At 50.8% G+C, this 23060-nt stretch overlaps 2 protein-coding genes and 1 pseudogene across 2 annotated transcripts in view; 2 read left to right on the top strand and 1 right to left on the bottom strand.

Moving 5' to 3' along the window:
* The window catches only part of GLG1 (golgi glycoprotein 1), a 124085-nt gene extending 101257 nt beyond the window's left edge, over positions 1–22828 (top strand). Inside the window, exons 15-26 of the mRNA XM_069549568.1 lie at positions 468–581; positions 1439–1527; positions 2816–2933; positions 4497–4589; positions 6898–7035; positions 11128–11251; positions 12106–12248; positions 12425–12526; positions 13436–13543; positions 15973–16093; positions 16700–16806; positions 17968–22828. Coding sequence (XP_069405669.1) covers positions 468–581; positions 1439–1527; positions 2816–2933; positions 4497–4589; positions 6898–7035; positions 11128–11251; positions 12106–12248; positions 12425–12526; positions 13436–13543; positions 15973–16093; positions 16700–16806; positions 17968–18135 — 1425 coding nt within the window. The 3' untranslated portion in view covers positions 18136–22828. The remainder of the gene's footprint in view (positions 1–467; positions 582–1438; positions 1528–2815; positions 2934–4496; positions 4590–6897; positions 7036–11127; positions 11252–12105; positions 12249–12424; positions 12527–13435; positions 13544–15972; positions 16094–16699; positions 16807–17967) is intronic.
* On the top strand, positions 8159–11251 carry LOC138418348 (uncharacterized). Its single transcript, XM_069549570.1, has 2 exons — positions 8159–8889; positions 9486–11251. Exons 1-2 carry the CDS (start codon positions 8617–8619, stop codon positions 9945–9947), a joined length of 735 nt encoding a protein of 244 aa, XP_069405671.1. The 5' UTR covers positions 8159–8616; the 3' UTR covers positions 9948–11251.
* LOC138418349 (large ribosomal subunit protein eL33 pseudogene) lies at positions 14606–15035 on the bottom strand (annotated as a pseudogene).
* Positions 22829–23060: the final 232 nt, after the last annotated feature.

The raw sequence follows: 23060 nt of genomic DNA, 5'->3' as shown, positions 1-23060 counted from the left end.
GTTGCCTTCCATACACACCACCAAGGTTTGTTAACAGTGGGGTGTCGCTCCCCTTTCAGCTGTCTCCTTCTACCTGCTGTTGAGGGAATTCTGTTACTTTATGGCCCACTGAGCTACCTGAATTGTGGGAGCGAAGCATACTCAGGAGCCATAGGAGTCTTGACAACCAGGAGACGATGTTAGATGTTGCCCCCAAGCCTGCCGCCCGCTCCGTATAAGGAGAGGAGTTAAAAGGACTGCAGAGCACACGCTTTTATTGGAGCTTCGTGCAGGCGACTGGCTATGTAAACCTCCTCTCGCTGAGCATTGCTCCCTCACTTCTCAGGCTTGTTTGCACATAATGTCTGGCGTGCCTTATTTGTAATGGCTCTAGAATCGTCACGTTTGCATTTCTGCCTGGGCTGGGGTGCGGGGTGTGTTCGAGAATGGTTACAGATGAAGTGTTGAGTGTGCGCTGCCTTCCCCAGGATGTGGCAGATAACCAGATAGACTCTGGGGACCTGATGGAGTGTCTGATTCAGAACAAACACCAGAAGGATATGAACGAGAAGTGCGCCGTCGGAGTCACCCACTTCCAGCTGGTCAGTAGTGCCCGGCACGTCCTTCTTGTCCCCAGTGATTAGGCTGTTGAACCTATTCCTCTTTCAGGACATCAGAGCACCTCTTCAGTGAAAAATCATTTTTTCCAAATACCTGTGTAGTGCAGCAGCTCAGATGGGTATCAGTACACTAGGATCTAAGCCTTTCTTTCTTTTAAATCATGCTACCCAGGTCTGGCATTTGAATAAGAAGATTAAACCATAGTCTTCGTAGTTACCCCAGGCCTAAGTGAAGTGTTTCTAATAAAGCAAGCCCTTCCTTGCCAGGAGGATGAGATCTAGTCATCTTTGTAAAACCGACCTCTTCTTGGGGCACTAGCCTCCCTGACTGCTTCCTCGAGTGCTTCTCAGGGCCTCTGGACTGCGGGCACTGGGAGACGGGGAAGAATAGACACACCCTGCCCTCGGCCATCTGGGTGCATTCTGGTGAGAGAAACGCAAAAACCCATTTACATATAAGCGTATAGTTTCAGCTGAGTTTGTGAAGAAAAATAAAGCAGCGTAAGGCCTGCAGGGTTATGGAGAAAGAGGACTCGAGAAGGAGGTGTTTGAATGGACGCGTCAAGGAAGTGAGGCAGCATGCTGTGAGGAGACCTCGGGGGAGAGGCCCCGCCTGTGTGTGGCTGGAAGCCGGGGTGCCTGGGAGCGGAAGATCAGAAGATCGTGCTTCCTGGGAGCGTGCCCTGGAGAGCTCCACAAGCCGGGGAGCCCGAGGGAGACAGGGTTGTGCCGGCCGGGAGGCAGGCTGCTGCAGACAGCATGTGAGCACAGTTAGCCCGGCACTGCGGGTGAGGCCTTGTCACAGAGCTGCTGATTTTCTTTTCCATCCTCTTGTTCAGGTGCAGATGAAGGATTTTCGGTTCTCTTACAAGTTTAAGATGGCCTGCAAGGAGGACGTGTTGAAACTTTGCCCCAACATAAAGAAGAAGTAGGTAGCCTTTAACTGCTTCGTTCTGCCTCGCTGTGGCCCCTCTTGGCTGCTGGATGAGTAGCTGAGATGTCAGGCAGCCAGCCACCGTCTGGGAGGGCGACCTCCTGCACACCCCCTTGGTATTACAGCCGAGCCCCGTCTGGGAGGGTGACCTCTTGCACACCTCCTTGGTGTTATGGCTGGCCACCGTCTGGGAGGGCGACCTCCTGCACACCCCCTTGGTATTACAGCCGAGCCCCGTCTGGGAGGGAGACTTCCTACACACCCCCTTGATCTTACAGCTGAGCCCCGTCTGGGAGGGTGACCTCCTGCACACCCCCTTGGTGTTATGGCCGGCCACTGTCTGGGAGGGTGACCCCTGCACACTTCCTTGGTGTTACGGCCAGACCCCATCTGGGAGGGAGACTTCCTACACACCCCCTTGGTGTTACAGCCGGCCACCGTCTGGGAGGGTGACCCCCTGCACACCCCCTTTGGTGTTACGGCCGGGACCCGGGCTGCCTGGACAGAGCCTCTCTGTGGCAGCCGAGAGCCACACCTGGCGGTAGTTCTGAAGTGTGGAGACTGTGGCCTAAAGGAGCATTGTTTCATTTCCCCGTGCAGACCGCCTAACTGATGAAGCAGATACAGCTTTGTGTACTTAGGTGAGCAGGTTGCAGTGTGGAGAGGAGGTTAGCTGATGTCCTCGGGCATCATCCCATTACACCATCTCTCAGGGAAGCCACACAGGCCTTCACTGAGTGAGAGAGTAGTAAAGAAACAAACACTTCATTCATCTAGGAACCAGGTCCTAATGAGGAGAACGATGAGCTTTGATAGCGTGGCTTCCCAAATTCTTCTGTGCTGCTCTTCGCAGAAGTGAACTTCTGGAACGCATTTCCCCTCAGATAAACCAGGTTCCCGTTTTTGCTTAGGTTTCTATCCTTTTCAGAGTATATTTTCACAGTGTAGCAAAGACACTGTCCAGAGTTGAGAGTGGAGTAGCATTCCCCTCTGGTCACATATTTGACAAGTGGTAAACTGTCCTTGCACACACGTCCCCTCTGTGGCTTCCCCACCAGCCAGGCATGTTATCAGCATTTGGGCTGGGGCCCAGTGTTTGTGACGTGTACAAATTGCTGCATTGAGCGCTCTGAAAACACAGACTTAACAGGAAAGGCATTCAGAACATGGTAAAGGGGTACATGGGCCCTGGAGGGCTGGTGTGGCCCCTGCCCCAGCCCAGGTCTCAGCCGTCTGCTTCTCTGTGGCTCCAGCCCAGTTCAGGCCTCTTCTTTCCGCGCAGGGTGGACGTGGTGATCTGCCTGAGCACCACCGTGCGCAACGACACTCTCCAGGAAGTCAAGGAACACAGGGTGTCCCTGAAGTGCCGCAAGCAGCTACGGGTGGAGGAGCTGGAGATGGTAATGCCTGGGAGCACAGCCTCTGGTCCCAGGAACCACAGGGCAGGGTTTAGAGAGCTGGGTGAAGGGCGAGGGCAAATGGGAAGATTTTAGCCACAAGCGTGATGGTTAAGACTTCGAGCTGTGTGCTAAAGTTTTACCAGAGGACAGCTTCTCATGTCCCTTTTTTTTTTAACGTGATTAAGTATTTTTTAGCACATGTAACTGGAAGCCCAGCTGTAAGAAAGCTGTGAGCGTGTGATGCCGGTCATTGCATCAGTAATGTCCTCAAGGGTCGAGGTCTCTCCCTTTGCGCTCTGCTGTCCTTGGGCACCAGCGTCGTCATTAAGGCTGGTTTCCCTCACGGCTGCACAATGCCTGCCCGCAGCACCCGGGCCACCTGCTCCAATACTGGTCTCCAACAGGAAACAGAAACGAGAAAACTGACCCCGCATGAAACGAGGCCCTCCTCTCCAACTGGATTGTGTAGTTTGAGATCTGTGCCCCGTCCCCCGTTAGGGGGCACTCACTGATGAGCTTACTTATGATCAAGGTGACGTGGGTGTTGGGAAGGCACCCAGTGTACACTGTGAGAGGACACCTTCCACTTTACTTTTGAGGTGAGGCCCAAGCCATGTTAAGACAGCTAAAAATATGTATTTTATGTTTTGTATTTTGAATCATATTTATCTCAGCTCAGTTCAGTTCAGTCGCTCAGTCGTGTCTGACTCTTTGCGACCCTGTGGACTGCAGCACTCCAGGCCTCCCTGTCCATCACCAACTCCCGGAGCTTGCTCAAACTCATGTCCGTTGAGTCAGTGATGCCATCCAGCCATCTCATCCTCTGTCGTCCCCTTCTCCTCCTGCCTTCAGTCTTTCCCAGCGTCAGGGTCTTTTCCAGTGAGTCAGTTCTTCGCATCAGGTGGCCAAAGTACTGGAGTTTCAGCTTCAGCATCAGTCCTTCCAGTGAATATTCAGGACTGATTATCTTTTGGGACTGATTTCCTTTAGGATTGACTGGTTTGATCTCCTTGCAGTCCAAGAGACCCTCAAGAGTCTTCTTGAGAAGACTCATTCTAAGCAGAAAGTAGTAATGAACACCAGAGAATACTAATATCCCCAAAGTTGCATGACCAGGTTTCCACATGTAGAGGTGGTAATTCAGTGATAACTATGTTTTAAGTGGAGCTGGCCTCCGCATCCTTTTATGACAGAAACTTTGGGTCCCTAGATGTGAACGTGGCTCTTCCAGTAAAATAATAACAGTGGGATCCTACTTCCGTATGATTTTAGCTTTCAAGCGGTCTCCACATCATACTACCTTACTTCATCTCACAGCAGTCCTGTGAAGGGGTCAGAGCAGAATGGCAGCGTTTCATCTTGCAAAGAAAGTCCAAGGCCGTGAAGCTAGATAGTGGCCAAACGGAGACTCAGCCCTCCTCCCACTATCGCAGTGGCGCCTGCTGCCGCTTAACTGGATAGCAGCTATGGGCACCAGACGAGGTCAAGTCGACAAATGGGTAGAGCAGTTGATCTCACCAGCGCAGAGTAAGCTCACTTTCCCATGCTGGCTCTCTCATGCAGACAGAGGATATCCGCCTGGAACCAGATCTGTACGAAGCCTGCAAAGGTGACATCAGGAACCACTGTTCCACTGTGCAGTATGGCAACGCGCAGGTAACTTTTTGGTTTTTATTTTTTGATGGTGAAAGTAGTATGAAGGTATCTTTTTAATAATTTTCTGCGGGTAGGATAGGTCCCATCCTGTCCTGCCTGATCATCCCTTCTTAAGCCACCTCAAGCAGAGTACTTTTGCTCACCTTCATTCCTCTTTGCCACCGATTCATTCTCTTCCTTCTCTCTGGTTACCTTGACCTCCCCCACCTTGCCTGCCTAGTAAACTCCAGGTGATCTTCCAACGCCTCCTCCTGTCTATAGCTTTCCCAACACTCTGCACCTCCAAAATTCGTTTTTCTCTCATTTGATCCCGTTGCACAGAAGTTCTTAACTGGAGGCCACATAAGAACCACCGTGGGAGGTTTTCTGGTTTTCCCCTCTAATTCACAGAACAGGGCCCTAGGCAGAATCACCAGGAATGAGATGCAGTAAAGTGCTTCTGTTTCAGTGTTCTTCTGATGTCGGGCCTACCTCTCGTGGCTCGTGGCATTGCCTCAGTGCTTCAGCCTCAGAGATGATGGCCTCGTTGTCTTCCAGTATCTGCTGCGGGCGATGCAAAGACCAGTGTCAGTCTGATTCTCAGCTCTGTGTGGTTAATCTACCTCTGAGTTTTCTCTGTGTCTTTAATGATCTGTAATTTCACTGTGCTGTAGTTAGATCTGGGTTTTGTTTTTATTATGCTTGTTGCCTCAGTCTCCGAATTCATGTCTTTCTTCAGTTCAAGGAAATTCTCAGACATTGTTCTTTCAAAAATTCCCTTATCCTTCCTCCTGGAACTCCTCTTAGACATTTGGAACATCTGAATCTGTCCTCCATGTCCATTTCTCTCCCACGTTTTTCCTTTCTTTCTCTCTGTATACCACACTCAGGTAGTTCTTCAGCTCTGTTTCCCAGATTCGTAATGTATCATTTTAGGCTTTCCATTCTGCTCTTCAGAGAGACCACCAGTTGGGTTTTGTCATTTCTTTTCTTTTTTCCCCAGCGTGTGTATTCTAATAGAGAGCACTTACAGTTCTTTCTGCCCATCCCATTTGACATTATTCACTTTTTAATGCACATGCCAGGATCCCCCAGTACATTGTTACTAGGCTGTTATCAGTTAAATCAGCTAAAAATAGGAAAAATTTCATTTTTTTTCCTTTTCTAATGCTCTTCCTTTCTTTATGTAGATCCAAGGTTTTGACCTATGTATGTTTTCCCTTCTGCCTGAAGAACTTCTTTTTTTAACTTTTTTTTTTGAAAGCTGTATGTATGGATAATGAATTGCCTCAGTTTTTGCTTGTGTGAGAAAGTCTGTCTTCATTTTTTTTTTTTTTTCCTGTCTTCGTTTTTGAAAAACAGGTTTGCTGGATATAGAATGCTAGGTTGATGGATTTTTTTTTTTGTCTTACAGTACTTTATTTCACTCCATACTCTTTTATGCATAGTTTTGTTTCTTGTTTTATTTGGTTTTTGTTTTTTAAGCCATGCCATGCACACAGCCTTTGGGATCTTAGTTCCTTGACCAGGGATTGAGCCTGCACCCCCTCACGGGTAGTGTGGAGTCTTAACCTCTGGCCCACCAAAGAAAGCCCTGCAGCTTCTGATGAGAGGTCCACTGTCAGTCTTACGTCTGAATGTTAGTTTTGTAGAGCTGCCAAATTTCCACAAACCGGGTGCCTTAAACCAAATTTATTCTTTCACATTCTCAAGGCCTGATCCCTGAAGTCAAGGTGTTGACAGACCTGCTGTCTCTCCCGAGGCTCTCGGCTGAAAGCTTCCTTGCTCTGTGTATCTTCTGGTGGCGCCAGTCCTTGACTTGGAGTCTCTGCCAGCATCCTTAACCCTCACCCTTCAGGGGCAAGGGTTGGGTCTGGTTCATACCTGGCATCTAATGCTCTGTTCCCATATGATAAATGATGAGCTGAACTTCCTGGCTTGTGCCTACTGTGGAGTCAGGGTTATTGCTGCAGGGAAAGGCAGAGAGCCTGATGTATGCTCCAAAAGAAATCTTACAAGAAACAACCCTGGAAGGGAGAAGAAACCAGGAATCTTGAGAGGGTTTCCTTCCCCACAGACTTCCCCTGCAGCCTGCTCGTCATCCATCATTTTTATACATTTGGTTTGCTTCTATCCCTGAGGTTGAGGATCCATAAATCTAATTCTCCTTTGTGAGGAAATCCCGATTCCTGTTACCTAGGAATTAGGAATGGAAGATGCCCGGATAGGAAAATGAGGGATGCACTAAGAACTGAATGTGTTAGTCAGGAAACGTGGATTATCAATCCCTGATCCACCCCTTAACTTGTCCATAATTCCTATGCCTTAGATTATTGAATGTCTAAAAGAGAACAAGAAGCAGCTGAGCCCTCGTTGCCACCAGAAAGTGTTTAAGCTGCAGGAGACGGAGATGATGGACCCGGAACTAGACTACACGCTCATGCGCGTCTGCAAGCAGATGATAAAGGTGAGGGCTCTAGGGCCAGGGCCACAGAGACTACATGCTCACGCGAGCCTGCAAACAGATGATGAAGGTGAGGGCTCAGGGCCAGGGCCACAGAGACTGCATGCTCACGCGAGCCTGCAAACAGATGATGAAGGTGAGGGCTCAGGGCCAGGGCCACGGAGATTGCACGCTCACGCGAGTCTGCAAGCAGATGATAAAGGTGAGGGCTCTAGGGCCAGGGTCACAGAGACTACACGCTCACGCGAGTCTGAAGCAGATGATACAGGTGAGGGCTCTAGGGCCAGGGTCACAGAGACTACACGCTCACGCGAGTCTGCAAGACGATACAGGTGAGGGCTCTAGGGACAGGGTCACAGAGACTACACGCTCACGCGAGTCTGCAAGACGATACAGGTGAGGGCTCAGGGCCAGGGTCACGGAAGACTACACGCTCTTGCGAGTCTGCCAGCAGATGATGAAGGTGAGGGCTCTAGGGCCAGGGCCACAGAAGACTACACGCTCACGCGAGTCTGCCAGCAGATGATACAGGTGAGGGCTCAGGGCCAGGGTCACGGAAGACTACACGCTCACGCGAGTCTGAAGCAGATGATGAAGGTGAGGGCTCTAGGGCCAGGGCCACAGAAGACTACACGCTCACGCGAGTCTGAAGCAGATGATAAAGGTGAGGGCTCAGGGCCAGGGCCACGGAGATTGCACGCTCACGCGAGTCTGCAAACAGACGATCCAGGTGAGGGCTCTAGAGCCAGGGCCACGGAGACTACACGCTCACGCGCTTCTGTAAGCAGATGATACAGGTGAGGGCTCTAGGGCCAGGGTCACAGAGACTACACGCTCATACGAGCCTGCAAGCAGACGATCCAGGTGAGGGCTCAGGGCCAGGGCCACGGAAGACTACACGCTCACGCGAGTCTGCAGGCAGATGATGAAGGTGAGGGCTCAGGGCCAGCGCCACAGAGACTACACGCTCACGCGCGTCTGCAGGCAGATGATACAGGTGAGGGCTCTAGGGCCAGGGCCACGGAGACTACACGCTCACGCGCGTCTGCAGGCAGATGATGAAGGTGAGGGCTCAGGGCCAGGGCCACGGAGACTACACGCTCACGCGCGTCTGCAGGCAGATGATGAAGGTGAGGGCTCAGGGCCAGGGCCACGGAGACTACACGCTCACGCGCGTCTGCAGGCAGATGATGAAGGTGAGGGCTCAGGGCCAGGGCCACGGAGACTACACGCTCACGCGCGTCTGCAGGCAGATGATCCAGGTGAGGGCTCAGGGCCAGGGCCACGGAGACTACACGCTCACGCGAGCCTGCAGGCAGATGATCCAGGTGAGGGCTCAGGGCCAGGGCCACGGAGACTACACGCTCACGCGCGTCTGCAGGCAGATGATCCAGGTGAGGGCTCAGGGCCAGGGCCACAGAGACTACACGCTCACGCGCGTCTGCAGGCAGATGATGAAGGTGAGGGCTCAGGGCCAGGGCCACGGAGACTACACGCTCACGCGCGTCTGCAGGCAGATGATACAGGTGAGGGCTCTAGGGCCAGGGCCACGGAGACTACACGCTCACGCGCGTCTGCAAGCAGATGATGAAGGTGAGGGCTCAGGGCCAGGGCCACGGAGACTACACGCTCACGCGAGTCTGCAAGCAGATGATGAAGGTGAGGGCTCAGGGCCAGGGCCACGGAGACTACACGCTCACGCGAGTCTGCAGGCAGATGATGAAGGTGAGGGCTCAGGGCCAGGGCCACGGAGACTACACGCTCACGCGCGTCTGCAGGCAGATGATGAAGGTGAGGGCTCAGGGCCAGGGCCACGGAGACTACACGCTCACGCGCGTCTGCAGGCAGATGATGAAGGTGAGGGCTCAGGGCCAGGGCCACGGAGACTACACGCTCACGCGCGTCTGCAGGCAGATGATGAAGGTGAGGGCTCTAGGGCCAGGGCCACGGAGACTACACGCTCACGCGCGTCTGCAGGCAGATGATGAAGGTGAGGGCTCAGGGCCAGGGCCACGGAGACTACACGCTCACGCGAGCCTGCAGGCAGATGATCCAGGTGAGGGCTCAGGGCCAGGGCCACGGAGACTACACGCTCACGTGCGTCTGCAGGCAGATGATGAAGGTGAGGGCTCAGGGCCAGGGCCACGGAGACTACACGCTCACGCGCGTCTGCAGGCAGATGATCCAGGTGAGGGCTCAGGGCCAGGGCCACGGAGACTACACGCTCACGCGCGTCTGCAGGCAGATGATGAAGGTGAGGGCTCTAGGGCCAGGGCCACGGAGACTACACGCTCACGCGCGTCTGCAGGCAGATGATCCAGGTGAGGGCTCAGGGCCAGGGCCACAGAGACTACACGCTCACGCGAGTCTGCAGGCAGATGATGAAGGTGAGGGCTCAGGGCCAGCGCCACAGAGACTACACGCTCACGCGCGTCTGCAGGCAGATGATACAGGTGAGGGCTCAGGGCCAGGGCCACGGAGACTACACGCTCACGCGCGTCTGCAGGCCGATGATGAAGGTGAGGGCTCAGGGCCAGGGCCACGGAGACTACATGCTCACGCGAGTCTGCAGGCAGATGATACAGGTGAGGGCTCAGGGCCAGGGCCGCGGAGACTACACGCTCACGCGCGTCTGCAGGCAGATGATGAAGGTGAGGGCTCAGGGCCAGGGCCACGGAGACTACACGCTCACGCGCGTCTGCAGGCAGATGATGAAGGTGAGGGCTCAGGGCCAGGGCCACGGAGACTACACGCTCACGCGCGTCTGCAGGCAGATGATGAAGGTGAGGGCTCAGGGCCAGGGCCACGGAGACAGCAGCATGAGCGCCTTACACTGCACAGTGAAGGCACACAGTCTTTCAGCGTCAGCCTGTGCTGTAGAGCTAAGGCCATGGTTCTCGAACTCTGGCCCCTAGACCTGCAGCACTAGCACCACCTGGGAACCTAGACTCTCAGGCCCCACCTGACCTCTTGAGTCAGTCTCTGCAAGTGGTGGCTTCTGTTTTCACAAGCACCCATGGGTTCCAAGGCAGCTTCAGTTTGAGAACCACTAAGCCACAATGACTGACCTCACTTTGACCTGAGACACAAGAACATCGAGGCCCACTGAATATATGGGGAGTTTTGAGGTGGTTGGTGGAGGCCTACTGAAAAGCCACCATCAGGTGTCCTGTCCACTGCCGTCTGGCTACCGCCATCGATGGCTGTTTTGGTCTACAAGTTCTTTTGGTTCTTTTGCGTCTCCAGAGAACGTCCCCTGCATCGGGGTGACGAGATGTCATTCCTGGATCTGTGCATGTGTACAAAGAGATCAAAGTGCTAACCCCTTGTTTCAACTTCCCTTTAAAATAAGCGATACTTCTCACCGTATCAAACAAACTCTAAAGAAAATTGTGAATGTAAGAAGTCTCTTTAGGTGGGTCTGGAAGAATTGAGCCCTCTGTAAAAATGGAAATATCAGGTTGTGATTTGAGAGATCTTTCTAAGAATTTTTATGCCTTTTATAAAAATCAATCACCAACCCACATCCCCATATTAAGACCAGTAGACTATAATTAACAGACGGTGGATTAGCGGATAGAGATGAGTTTATCACTAGTCAGAGTGAATCTCTGACTTCAAGGACACTAGCAAGTGTACAAGATCTGGCTCCACAGGATTTGTTAGGAGAATGAACCAGAAAGGTCATTTCCCCGCATCCGTGCTCACATTGTTTGGTGGGTCATTGCTGAGTTTCCCATTGGAGTTGGGTAGATATGGTTTGAGGGCTGCATGGTCACATAGCCCAATGTTACGTTCATACGTCAACAATATGTAAGTAAGCTCACGAGATGCCATGTAATGTAGCATAGCCATGTAAATAGGGAATCAGTCCTATGCAAAATAAGAAACAGGAAGTAGAAAGAAATGTGAGAAGTATAGTAGAGAAGAGATAAAAGGGATCTGAAGGCTGGGTGCTTATTCAGGCTTGCTGTTTCTTTTGTCCCAAGTGATACCTTTAGGTTCTGTCGTAAGCTCCCTAGAAGATGTAAGAGTGATAAATATGGTGTTAACTGCCACATTTAACTACTTTTATAAAACTTTGTTTTTTTGCAGAGATTCTGTCCAGAAGCAGATTCTAAAACTATGTTGCAGTGTTTGAAGCAAAATAAAAACAGTGAATTGATGGATCCCAAATGCAAGCAGATGATAACCAAGCGCCAGATCACCCAGAACACAGGTACCACTTGGGCCTCCCTGGTCCCACAGGGTGGAGCTTGAGAGGCGCGCAGCGGGCATACGCTTGCCTGATTAAACTGAAGGTGCTGTGGCGCCTGTGGCTGCTAAGAGTCTGGATGTAATGAGCAAAATGACTTCTTCCCTGAAGAGTATCCAGAGGAACACAGAGTCATGGGGAAGGGGAAGCTGAAAACACAGGGAACCCGCCGTTACAGGGCATCCAAAACGAATTAGGGCTGGAGTTCTTTGAAAGAGTCTGGAGTTTGAATAAAACTTCGTGCATGTGGCAGGAGAATGCATGGGTGACCTGTTTCAGAACAGAGACGTTTAATCTCGAAGTTGTAAGACCTTGTAACTCAATGGTCAAATTGAGTTGGATATTCAGTGTTTTTGAATATATATATTATGGGGAAGGGTACTGATGTCTGCATGATTTTTGTGAGGACTGCTTAGAATGTTGGTCTCAGTAGACCCTGCAGAGCTGCTGGAGAGTAGGATTCTCCACATCTGCCCTTCCACCACGTTATGTTGAGGATTTAAAATAGCGTCATGAAGGAGCTGCCTGGCAGCCTAGTGGTTAGGCTCCTCACTTTCACTCTTGTAGCCCAGGTTCATCCCCTGGTCAGGGAACTAAGGTCCTCCAAGCCACAGGGAGGTAAATAAAACAAATAAAAATAAGTAAATAATGAAATAAAACAGTGTAGTGAAGGAGCCCATTAGACATTTACTGGATAAAAAAAATAATGGTGTATTGATGGCCGTTGACATAATATGCCCCCTTTGGGTAAGTGGCTCTCAAAACATTTGTGCATCCGGGTGGAGTCTTTTCGTCATGCGCTTACTCCTGTCTTCTAGATTACCGCTTAAACCCCGTGCTGAGGAAAGCCTGCAAAGCCGACATCCCTAAATTCTGTCATGGGATCCTGACTAAGGCCAAGGATGATTCAGAGTTAGAAGGTCAAGTCATCTCTTGCCTCAAGCTGAGATACGCAGACCAGGTACACTGCCTTGGGCTTCGCACGAGGCCTCCACTAGTTCCAACAGCATTTTCTGTGGAGGTCCTTAGCTTACTGCCGCTTTCCCCAAGACCTTTCTCACATCTTCCCCGAGCCAGGGCCCCAGTGGAAAGCTAACATGTTCTAATCGGCTGACATACTCTCCTTGTCACACGTAGCGCCTCTCTTCAGACTGTGAAGACCAGATCCGGATTATCATCCAGGAGTCTGCTCTGGATTACCGACTCGACCCCCAGCTCCAGCTCCACTGCTCGGATGAGGTAGGGTTTGGGTGGAGAACTTGCTGTGAACAGAGCTGGTCAGGAGGGTTTTATTGGAGATAAGTTCTTTATTCTTTCCCTTCAGCCCTGAATCCAGGATTCTTCTAGGCTCTCCATTGTCTGAGCTCCTGGTTCTTCGTAACACTGAATTTGACTTGGCCTTAGTCCTCCCACTGTTGAGTTTTGACTCCATATTTCTCTGTGGAACATGAATTTTATTATATCTGTCTATGTCTAATTTGGTCTTCCCTCTCCTTATTCTGATGGTCAACCCAAAACACACCCAACACTTGCCAGAAAAATGGAAGTGCTCCTGTAATAAATACCTCTGATGAAGGGCCTATTCTTGGAAATTGACTTCCTGGCTGGAAAAGGCCATGTTGAGAACTTTGCTCACCATACATCAGTTTTATGGATATGAGTTTTAAACGTATTTCAAAGAAGCTTACTCATAAAGCTATCCAAAAGAAGGCTGCATTTTTAATCTGCGCTGTAGGCTATGTGTCAGGACCCCTTCGTTTGTGTTTCCAAGTTATGCAGCTCGGTTTACCCTGAAGCTCTGTGAATGTCAGGCATTTGCTTTTAGGATTTTACTTGGCTATCTGACCTTCCTCTTGAGGAATCAGGGAGCAGTCTTTGTGACCAGGCCTGGGACAGTCTGACTCAGGTGTGGAGGTTGACAGCATGAAGTATCTTCATGTTGATGGGTTTTTCGGCTCTGTGCCAGTCCTTGTGAAGGAGAACAGAGCCTGGCCCGCCGTGTGGTGGGAGGGGAGTGAAAGCCACCAGGGACCCGTTTGAGAGGCCCCCAGGGCACGCTTGTGGGAGGTCCGTGAGTCTGCATGACGCAGAGGCCCAGGAGCCCAGCGCGAGCAGGGCTGCCCTGTGCTCTCTGTGTGTCCCGAGCAGATCGCCAGCCTGTGCGCTGAAGAAGCAGCAGCCCAGGAGCAGACCGGCCAGGTAGAGGAGTGCCTCAAGGTCAACCTGCTTAAAATCAAGACAGAAGGCTGTAAAAAGGTGACTACCGTCAATCTCCGTTTTCTGTTGCTTGCTTTTCTCTCCTCTTCCTCTTCTTCCTCTGAAAGCTATAGACTGTGCATCTCGGTGGTAAAATCGAAACCTGCCTTCCAGGAATTCTGTCCATGCCTCTTACCAAACTCATTGGGCTTTTGACCCTTAATTGCCTGTAACTTAAATATTCTTACACGCCTACTAATTAGTTGTGAATATGTCTCGTCTCCATGACTAAACCAATGTTTAAGTGCTATGCTGAAGTAAAATGTCAATTCCAACATACCAGTAAGGGTACTACATTCATAAAAGTTAATGAAACTAAAAATCTAGCTCATTTCAGAAACATCACATAAAAAATTTTATCAAAATATGATAGTTAACATACATTGTCTTATGAAATTGATAAGCAAAATAATATATATTTGATCTTTTTTAAAAAGCTTTACCTCTTTTTGGAAAAGTGTTTCAATAATATTGTTGAATCAGTGTGAGTATTGTGTGCAAATTTTTTTTTTTTTTTTTTTTACTTTAGATCAAAACAAGGTTTATTCAGTGTAATGAGGGAGACAGGTACCAATACCACAGTGCCAGAGTTGAAATAAAAAGAATTATAGGTCCATTTGATGTGGAAATCTGGAGAAGTTTTACATATATATCAATACTGGCTAAAGGGACTTCCCTGGCCGATTAGCGGTTAGGACCCTGCACTCTTACTGCCAAGGGCCTAGGTTTGATTAGGGGGGGGACAGAAAAAACCCATAAGCCACACAGCGCTGCCAAGTTTAAAAATGTTTCCATAGGCTAGGTTCCAGTGCTCCATCACTAGAAACCTTCCAAGATACTCCTTTCCACTGTTTCCAACTAAAAATCACTTGCAATCTTCCCCTTACCATTTAAGGTCTTGTATTAAGATACAGGATGCATCCATCCTCATCAAAACTCTCCTGTAGTCCTGTACTCTCTAGGCTCCTGTGTCCTCTGTATATGCCTGATAGCCACCACCATGTTAGGGCTTAGCAACTGTATTCAGGACAAAGAATTTTTTAAGCCATTTAACAAAAGCACAACAGGACAAATCCACACTTTTATTTATTTTCAAGAAGTTTAAATTCTCGAAGGGTACAGCATCACACGAATTCTGTGTCCAGTGGCCTTAGCAGGGAGGTTGCTTCGGAATTTGGCACGAACCATGCCACTGTTTCCACGAGCTCGAGTGATCTTTCCCCAGATTACTCTGGTTTTGTTAGGTTTTCCACCAGGAGTTACTGTGTTGTTCTTTGCTTTGTACACATAAGCACGTCTCTTGCCTAAATAGAATTCAGTTTCATCTCGAGCATATACACCTTCAATTTTCAGGAGAGCAGTGTGTTCCCTTTGGTTCCGTAGACCCCGTTTATAGCCAGCAAAAATTGCCTTGGACCACAGCCTTCCAGACATATTTGTCGTTTTAGAAGTCCCGTTCCCAGCAGGCCGGAGCACCCATTCTCGGAGGTCAGGGAACCAGCACCATCAGTCCCATATCTCCTCCATCCTGTCCTCCCTGTTGCCCACTTATTTGCCCCCAAAGTTCAGCTGCAGGAAGTCTCTGTGTGCAGATATTTTCATCTGCTAAAAATGTTTCTGACTCCACATGGTCTGAAGAATGGTAGGAGTTGCTTGAATGCTAAATCCACGTATTTTCCTGCAAACATTTATTTCATCAAATGATTTCATTTAACTTCAGGGAGGACTTTTTGAACAACACTTCTTTTTTTTTTTTTTGCTTTGCTTTTATTGTTGTTTTACAGTCTGTTGAGAGCAAACTGATTTTTACATGAGAAGGTATTTCTGGACTGTCTTTGCTGCAATTTCATCATTAATAACAGTGTCTGCCAAGCTGATTTCAGTTACGTTTGTATTTCTGTTGTTCAGAACATCTTTAAACTCAGATAAGAATTGTTCTGACAGTAGAAGTTAGGTCCTGTCAATTCTTTTTTTCCTTTTGAGGGTAATGTAGACAAAGTGAGACATTTTACAAATGTGCTTTTCTGTTTTGGAATTTTAATATACCTTATTACTCTGATTTTCAGGTTTCACATCTACAGAGTTCTATAGAAACAAAAGAACTGCTTTAAGTCAGTGTAAACACTAACACTTAGTATTTAATAATATGGTATACCAGAATGCCAAAACCCGATTCTGATGTTAATATTGCCCTGCTTTGTTTAGCAAACAGCTCTGCGTACACTCGGCCCCCAAATTACATTTATTGAGTTAAATTGGATGCGAACAATCTCTGTTCTTTGCACCCTCACCACGTTGCCAGCAATCTCCGAGTAGCCGCTGTTGGCTTAACCTTCCCTCCTTGACTTGTTTGTGCGTAAAGTATTTACGGACAACAGATTCGCCGTGTGTCCTCTGTAAGAGTGCTCTCTGTGATCTCCTTGCCTTAGGAAGTGTTAAACATGCTGAAGGAAAGCAAAGCAGACATCTTCGTGGACCCGGTTCTTCATACAGCTTGTGCCCTAGACATTAAACACCACTGTGCAGCCATCACCCCTGGCCGAGGGCGTCGTAAGTCGCTGTGTTCACTCTAGCCCTTTCTGAGCTGTCTCGGGAGGAGCAGAGATCCTGCGGAGACATCAGTTACAGCGACTCTGTTCTGTAGCTGCAGCTCAACCGTAGACAGCACCCTGGGGGCCTGGTTGATGCTTTGTGAAAAGTGAGTTTAGGAGCGATCTGCAGGTGTACGCTGGCACAGCCCTGACCAGAGGTAAAGGTTTGGCAAGAGAAAGCTGAGCTACTTACCAGGGGGGCAAAAGTTAAGGTCATTATCACGGCCCTCTTCCTGCCTTGCCCAGCGAACGGCTCCGACAGCTTTCCCAGTGGCCGCAGTGGGCTCCGAGGTCAGGTCTTGTGTGACGTGGAACCTGGGCAAGGGTACGGCTCTTTCTGATCCACGTGTGTCCTCTGAGAATCAAGAGGTTTTAAGAGAGAGTCCGGAGAGCCAGCCTTAGACATTCTTCTCCATGCGAGCTCTTAGGTTGTGTCCTTGAAGGGATTTCACTTTGGGTAGCCTCTGGATCTGAATTCCCTGGTGGTAGGTACCCTTCTCCCCAGCCTTACTGAAATCTCTGTTCTGTACATCTTCAGACTCTTCTTACCCCTTTCCTTGCACAGAAATGTCCTGCCTTATGGAGGCCCTGGAGGATAAGCGGGTGAGGTTACAACCGGAGTGCAAAAAACGTCTCAATGACCGGATCGAAATGTGGAGTTACGCAGCAAAGGTAATGAGCCTCGAGAGCCTCCTGGAGTGGCGTCTGCCCCGAGTTTCCCAGTCTCTCTGAGTTACTTCGCTGACCCCCTTGTCCTTATCATGAATCCGTGTGTTTGGAAACATCTTCCAGTGCACCTGTAGGACTCCTGGGCTCTGTGAGCCTGGAGCCGCCATCTCCAGATGGGACGGCTGAGACGTGAATTGATCTCTTCTTTCCACATCGGTCTCTACTTCTGAGCCACTAAGGACTGCTGCTCAGTGACTCCACTGCTTGATTTTTGGTGGCACATGCTGGTGCTCAAATCACTTTAATCTGAAGACCCGTCATGCTGTTCTCGGTACATGGATGGGTGTAGAAGCAGCCCAGACCTCTGGTCCGGACCCTCTTGGGCACCCAGGCCAAGCTGAGACCCAGCAGAACAGATCTGTGCGCACCTGGGGAGCCGTTTGGTCCTGATTCTGCCAGAGCAGGCAGCCATAGAGGTCTACTGGAGAAAGCACTGGCATGAAGGCTGGTTAGACTCCCAGTGTCCACAACTGGGGGATTGGGTTGAGTATATTCAGTCAGCGTAAGTCACGTCTGCAGGTTGTTTTTGGTGGGGGAGAGGATGCTGATGCTATGATGGTGAGTGGAAACAAGTCAAGACAGAATCAGCATCTACCACAACCTCAGCTTTTCTCTTTGTTTTTAAAAAGGCAGCAGTGTGTGAGGAAAATAAACTATTGAAGGACCTGTGTCCTTGTGCAAATCAGTTGACCCCTTGCCACCCCTTGGGCTGCTGGGTCTTCGCCTGTGATGTGGGAGTCATGAAGTCCTCATGCCAGGACTCGAGTGAGGACTAAACGGTTGACGCGTGTTGAGCCCTTTGTCCACACGTGGTTAGGTCCTCCATGTGAGGGCTCTTTCCCGGGTGGCGGTGATCGCTGTGCTCACTTCTGCGGGTCCGCCGCTTTGTATTTGTCTGCATTTCCTAATCTTGTGCAGCAGCTGTATACAGCACTGTGATCAGGAAAACCAGTTGTAGTTCTGTGTTTGATTTTCTCATCCCTCACCCTCTTCGCTCCCCAAAAGAAATGACCCCAGTTATGGTAGGAACCGAGGGGGCAGTTTCGAGTGAGCATCGACTCAGCCCACATCTCTCTGAGGGCGATGCCACCGTTTGTTTTCCAGGTAGCCCCGGCGGACGGCTTCTCTGACCTCGCCATGCAAGTGATGACCTCCCCGTCCAAGAACTACATCCTGTCTGTGATCAGCGGGAGCATCTGCATCCTGTTCCTGGTCGGCCTGATGTGTGGGCGCATCACCAAGCGCGTGACACGGGAGCTCAAGGACAGGTAGAGGCGCCCGGAGCCCCAGAGGAACTGCCTGTCTGGCGCCCCGTTTGTACAGCCCTCCTGTATAGCGCACCCCCTCACCTCGCCCTCCTGCGCGGTGGCCCCGACACTCACGTTAGAGCAGCAGCAGGCGCCCACCGCCGCGTCCGCCGCAGACTCCTCCCGCGTCCATGATGTCCTCCTCCTCGACCTCGTGCAGCAGCCGGCCGCCTTGGGGATCGCCTCTGTCGGCAGACTCGGGTTTCCCTGTCCAGAGACAAGTCTCTCATCCCGATGGACCTACCAATACTTCTGGAACCAATTCACCTGACCTGCAACTCAGCTGAATTTTTTTTTTTTAAACACCAAAAAAAAAATTTTTTTAAAGAAAGAAAAAAAAATGTATATAGTAACACATCTCCTCCAGGCTTGATTTGAGCGATGGGGTTCTTTCTTCTTTCTGTGTGGCGGTGTAAAAGGAAGGCAGGACGTTAGAGGGGAGACACACCACCCAACGCGCTGTAGCCGGGATGTCTGGCTGACCTCTCAGAGCACCTTTGGCCCATCAGGGCCATGGATTTCACCGAGTAGCAGGAAACGACTGACCAGCCCACTCTGGGTCTTGTTTTCTTCTGCTGAAACAGTGATGCCTTCCGATCCCTACCCGAGCAGAGCCACTGCGGGTCAAGACCCACGGCCACGTGTCACTCTGCCGTCTCCTCAGGGCCCAGGGGTGTGAGCAGCTCATCCGTCCACTGCTCTGCAGGAGAGGCTGGGCCCTGGGCCTGCCTTCCAGACCTGCGCGGGGCTCTCCGCGTGTGGACCGGCCCTGCCCGGGTGGCAGTGCCTCCCCGAGTCCTCCGCTGCTGGGGGAGCCCGCCACCCGGGGGGAGGAAGCCAGGGCAGGAAGCAGGATGGGGGCGGAATCGGCTCACTTTGGGTCATGTTCAGGCAACAATGCAGGTCAGACAGTGGCTTCTGAAGACGCAGCCTGGTCTCAGGGAGGGATGGCAAGCTGACCTTCCCGCAGGCTCTGGGCCACCTTCCCAGACAAGCTCCTTCATACCTCTTCATGCAGAGGGCGTGGAACATGATTCCAGTAAAAGGTGGAGGCTCTTTCTCCGTTTTCCCTTTCTGTCCGTTGGCTGCATACCCCCATGGTAGTAGGCATTGGCTAAATGTTGCACTTGGATGATTCATCAGTCTTTGCTGAGTCTGAGCTCTGTGGAAACATTCCTGAGCATCACTCAGCCCTCCAGCGTAGAGATGACAGGCTTGGAGTATCAAAAGGGAGGCACACCGGCATCACGGTTCAGCCTGGGGCACCTGGGCTTGAGTTTGGGGCACGGAATCCAGTGGCTGCACAAGAGGGCAGTGTGTACAGTAGGAGATATATTTATATAATATATATTTTATTAACCTGTTAGACGTCCACAGAGTATTATAAATCACGTGCCTAGAACTGTCCACATAGACCATGCACCCTGCCTGACCCCGCCCCACCTCGCCACTGTCCGCGTGTGCTGCGGGCCCACCCCCGCTGTCTTCCCTGGAATGTGTTCAGGACGAATGGGTCAGCTGGTCCAGGTGACTCCTTGTCTAACCCTGACTGACATATATTTGATTGCTGTGGTTTGCTTCTTTTCTTTCTCCTTTTTGCTACTCTTGCTGGAGGCAGTTGGTTCCAGACGCCAGCTGCAGACGCCCCCTGCCTATGGCACCACCAGTCACCAAGGGTGGTTCTAAGCTGCCGGGTCCCCTCAGGTCCTGCTCTTACGGTCTTCCTGATTCTCAGCAGCTGTCCTGAGGGTCTTCTGTCTCATCTCATCTGAACCCCTTGGAGGTGGAGCGCCACCCCTGCTTCCACCCCTGTTGCACTAAACTGAGCTGGTGGATGGTGCACCTCCTGGGGCTCCTCCCTTGCTCTGGGCAGGTGCTGAGAGCGAGGGACAGGGTTGCCACATGTACACAGGCCCCCACTGATGCGTGTGACGTGCTTTACAGCACAGAATAACTTCCCATCTGATGCGGGGGCTTCCATTCTCCTCCTCTGCTGTCTCCCTCCCCACGTGTGTAAAACGTCGCCACAGTTTACTTCATCTTGATGCTTCTCTTCTTTCTGAACTGAGAGATGATCTCAGCTGTCTGCAGCAGATCTGGAAGCAGATCTAGAAGTCTGGAAAAGAGTTTGATTCTTGAAACATCCGTCACCTTGAGAAATGATCTGGATAGATAGAAGGGATAACTCTGCCGGTATCTTTGATCGCTTGTTGCCAGAAAGCATTTCACCATCCAACTTGGAGTAGTTTCCTATGACAGCAGTTTCATACATCCATCAGAAATTATGGCCCAGCTGTATCCATTCTGTATCTCATTCGGTGTGACAAAAACAGGCTCTGAGCCACCTCTGGTCCCTGGCTTCATAGGTCACTCTTGGGTAGATCAGCTAGGCAAGAACTAGGCAAGAAGAAACCATGCCCCTCGTGGAGGAGCTGACGGCCCTCTTGCTCTCTCATCTCCTGATGTCTAGCCCATCCAGATCGGCAGCAGGTATGGTTTCGGGCCAAGGCCAAGGCCCATACCCTTGCTGAAGACCACAGTAGCCAGGGGACTCATCAGGCCTTGTCCGTCCACTCAAGTCTCAGAAGTGCCGACTCAGTATCTCCACAGCAGTCCAGAGGAGCCGGGAGGCCAGTTCTCTGGGCTGGCGGCCCTGCAGCGCAGGGAATCAGAAATCCGAGCAGAACGCGCAGGACGAACCTGACTGCTCCCCCTCACGGAGCTTCTCACACAAGGCAGCTGTAGAGTGAGGTCTTGCCCTGTTCATCCCTGGCCTTCCTCCGCTGTTGCTGCTGTCCCAAGAGAAGTCTGCTAGCAAGATGCTCCGAGACAGGCCTGGGTTCACTCCAGCAAGAAAGCCCTCCTCCTTAGCATTCCCTGACACTCTGGTACCACCCACAGGCCCAGTTCTGTAGACCCCATCAGCTTGTTCTGAGCCAGTGCATCCTTAAGAGGCAAGGGGAATTCTAGGATTGAGTGAGCAGGTGTTGCCTGGTGTTCCCTGGGGCCCTTGACTCGCATCCTGCACACTCTCTTCTCAGGGATGCTGGAGAGGGAGGGAGACTCTGCTTTCCTAGAAGATGTGACAGGAAATGGCCATCACATTCCATCTCTTCCCATTCCCTGAGGTCAGGTAACGAGAGACTAGCAGTGAAGACTTGTAGCCTCCATTTACATTTCTTCAGACAGGGTGCTGACTTCCCTCCCCCTTCCAGGAGAAGACTGACTCCTGTGTGCACCACCTCCAGGCTTGTGGGACCGCTTCTGTCCCAAGGATTCCCGCTGGTGTGAGTCACCCGGGGAGAGGTCGGTTGCTTAGTAGGACCTCCTTTCTCAGCTGGTCTTAAGTTCCTCTGAGGAAAAAAACCTCTGCTGTTCCCATTTCTTTCCCTCCCCTACCAAAAAGTAAGCATTCTCCACATATTGCTTATTCCACGCAAGCACGTACGGGGAAGGAACCTGCAGTAGGGACCCTTAGAAGCCACCCAACATAGCCTGACTCGTTCAAACTAAATTTGGGCCATAGAATAAAAAGAATAGGGCTTTTTGAATCATGTGCATTTTGGTGTGTGTACTTGTATTTCCAATTCTTAGGAATTTGAAAAATCTCAGAACTCCTTTTATTTACTCTCACCATTTGGACAGCACCTAAGTAGCTTTATAAAATGCAGCATTCCAGTGCCCCGAGGTTCCCCGTGTCTTTGGGGACACGCCACTCCTGAATCACTGTTCCTCCACTGGTCTTCAGCTCCCAAAGGACCAGGGGCTGGAGCTGAAGTTCTGGTGGATGGGTTTCTGTCTCATCTCTGCTTGGCCATCTCTCCAGCTAAACTCCCCTTGGTCCTCTCCCCGAGGACTAGCGTCACATGTCAGGCAGGGCAGTCGAGTTCGAGGCCCAATCCTCCTTCGTGCCCAGACCTCAGACTAAAGTCATTAGCAAACCCAGACTGACTTCAGAGTGATGGGCCCCTCCACGCCATCTAGTGAGATCACCGAGGAGACCCAGGGGCTATTGGTCACCTTGAGCACAGAGGTGGGACTGTCTGCTCGGGCTGGTGGTGACAGGATCCTGGCGGTGGTCTCCCCGTCCTCCTTCCCAAGACCCGCCACAGCACACATGTAGGGGCAGCCATGTGGCGGAGGAGTCTCCCTGGGTAAGGAGGGAATTCAGACAGTGCCTCGATATTCTGTTTTGCCTTCCCCCCCAACACAGATTTGATACCTGGACCCCAGAGCCCAGCAGGCCCTGTGCCGCACACGCTTGATGGTTTGAGCAGGTTCCCTGGCCAGAACAAGTGACTGACAGGAGGGCTGGCAGCCCGAGGCTTACTGAGCGTCCTCTCCCCACGCAGTGTTTCTGGGTCAATCCAGGCTGGAAGAGAGACTGTCCAGCAAATGCTGTGTGAGATCTTAGGCCTTTAACTGGGTTTTTTTTCTTGTTTTTTTTTTTTTTTAAGAAGGAAAGTAAAATTAACAAGCCTCTTTTGTAAATGGTTTTTCTTTCTATGTATAAAATCCCGGCAGTTCCTTGTTTTTACATGTTCATGCTGTGTAATTTTGAGATGTTACCGAGATTCTGAACATAATGTGCATTTTTTTTTCTGTACAGATGAAATGGGAGAATTTAATAAAGAGTTTGCAGGTTTTTACTTGTTAAATCTTCTCTGTGGTGACTGGGAGGACCCTCCTCAAACACCTGCTATGCTCGTAGAAGTCTCCAGAGTGGTGAGCGCTGGCTGTGAACTTGAGACTGATGCTCAGAAACTTACTGTTTGAACGCCCCTGTTCTTGGTTAATTAGGTCAAGCAGAGTAGGACCCGAGGCCTTTTATAGGAGAGCTGGAAGCCAAATCTAGGGTTTTCTGACCCTCAGTCTCGTGTGTCCAGAATT

This window comes from Ovis canadensis, chromosome 14 (genome assembly GCF_042477335.2).
Source record: "Ovis canadensis isolate MfBH-ARS-UI-01 breed Bighorn chromosome 14, ARS-UI_OviCan_v2, whole genome shotgun sequence".
In the NCBI taxonomy this organism is placed as follows: Eukaryota; Metazoa; Chordata; class Mammalia; order Artiodactyla; family Bovidae; genus Ovis; species Ovis canadensis.
The sequence above is the reverse complement of the archived record's forward strand: the minus strand, read 5'-3'. Positions and strand labels throughout refer to the sequence as shown.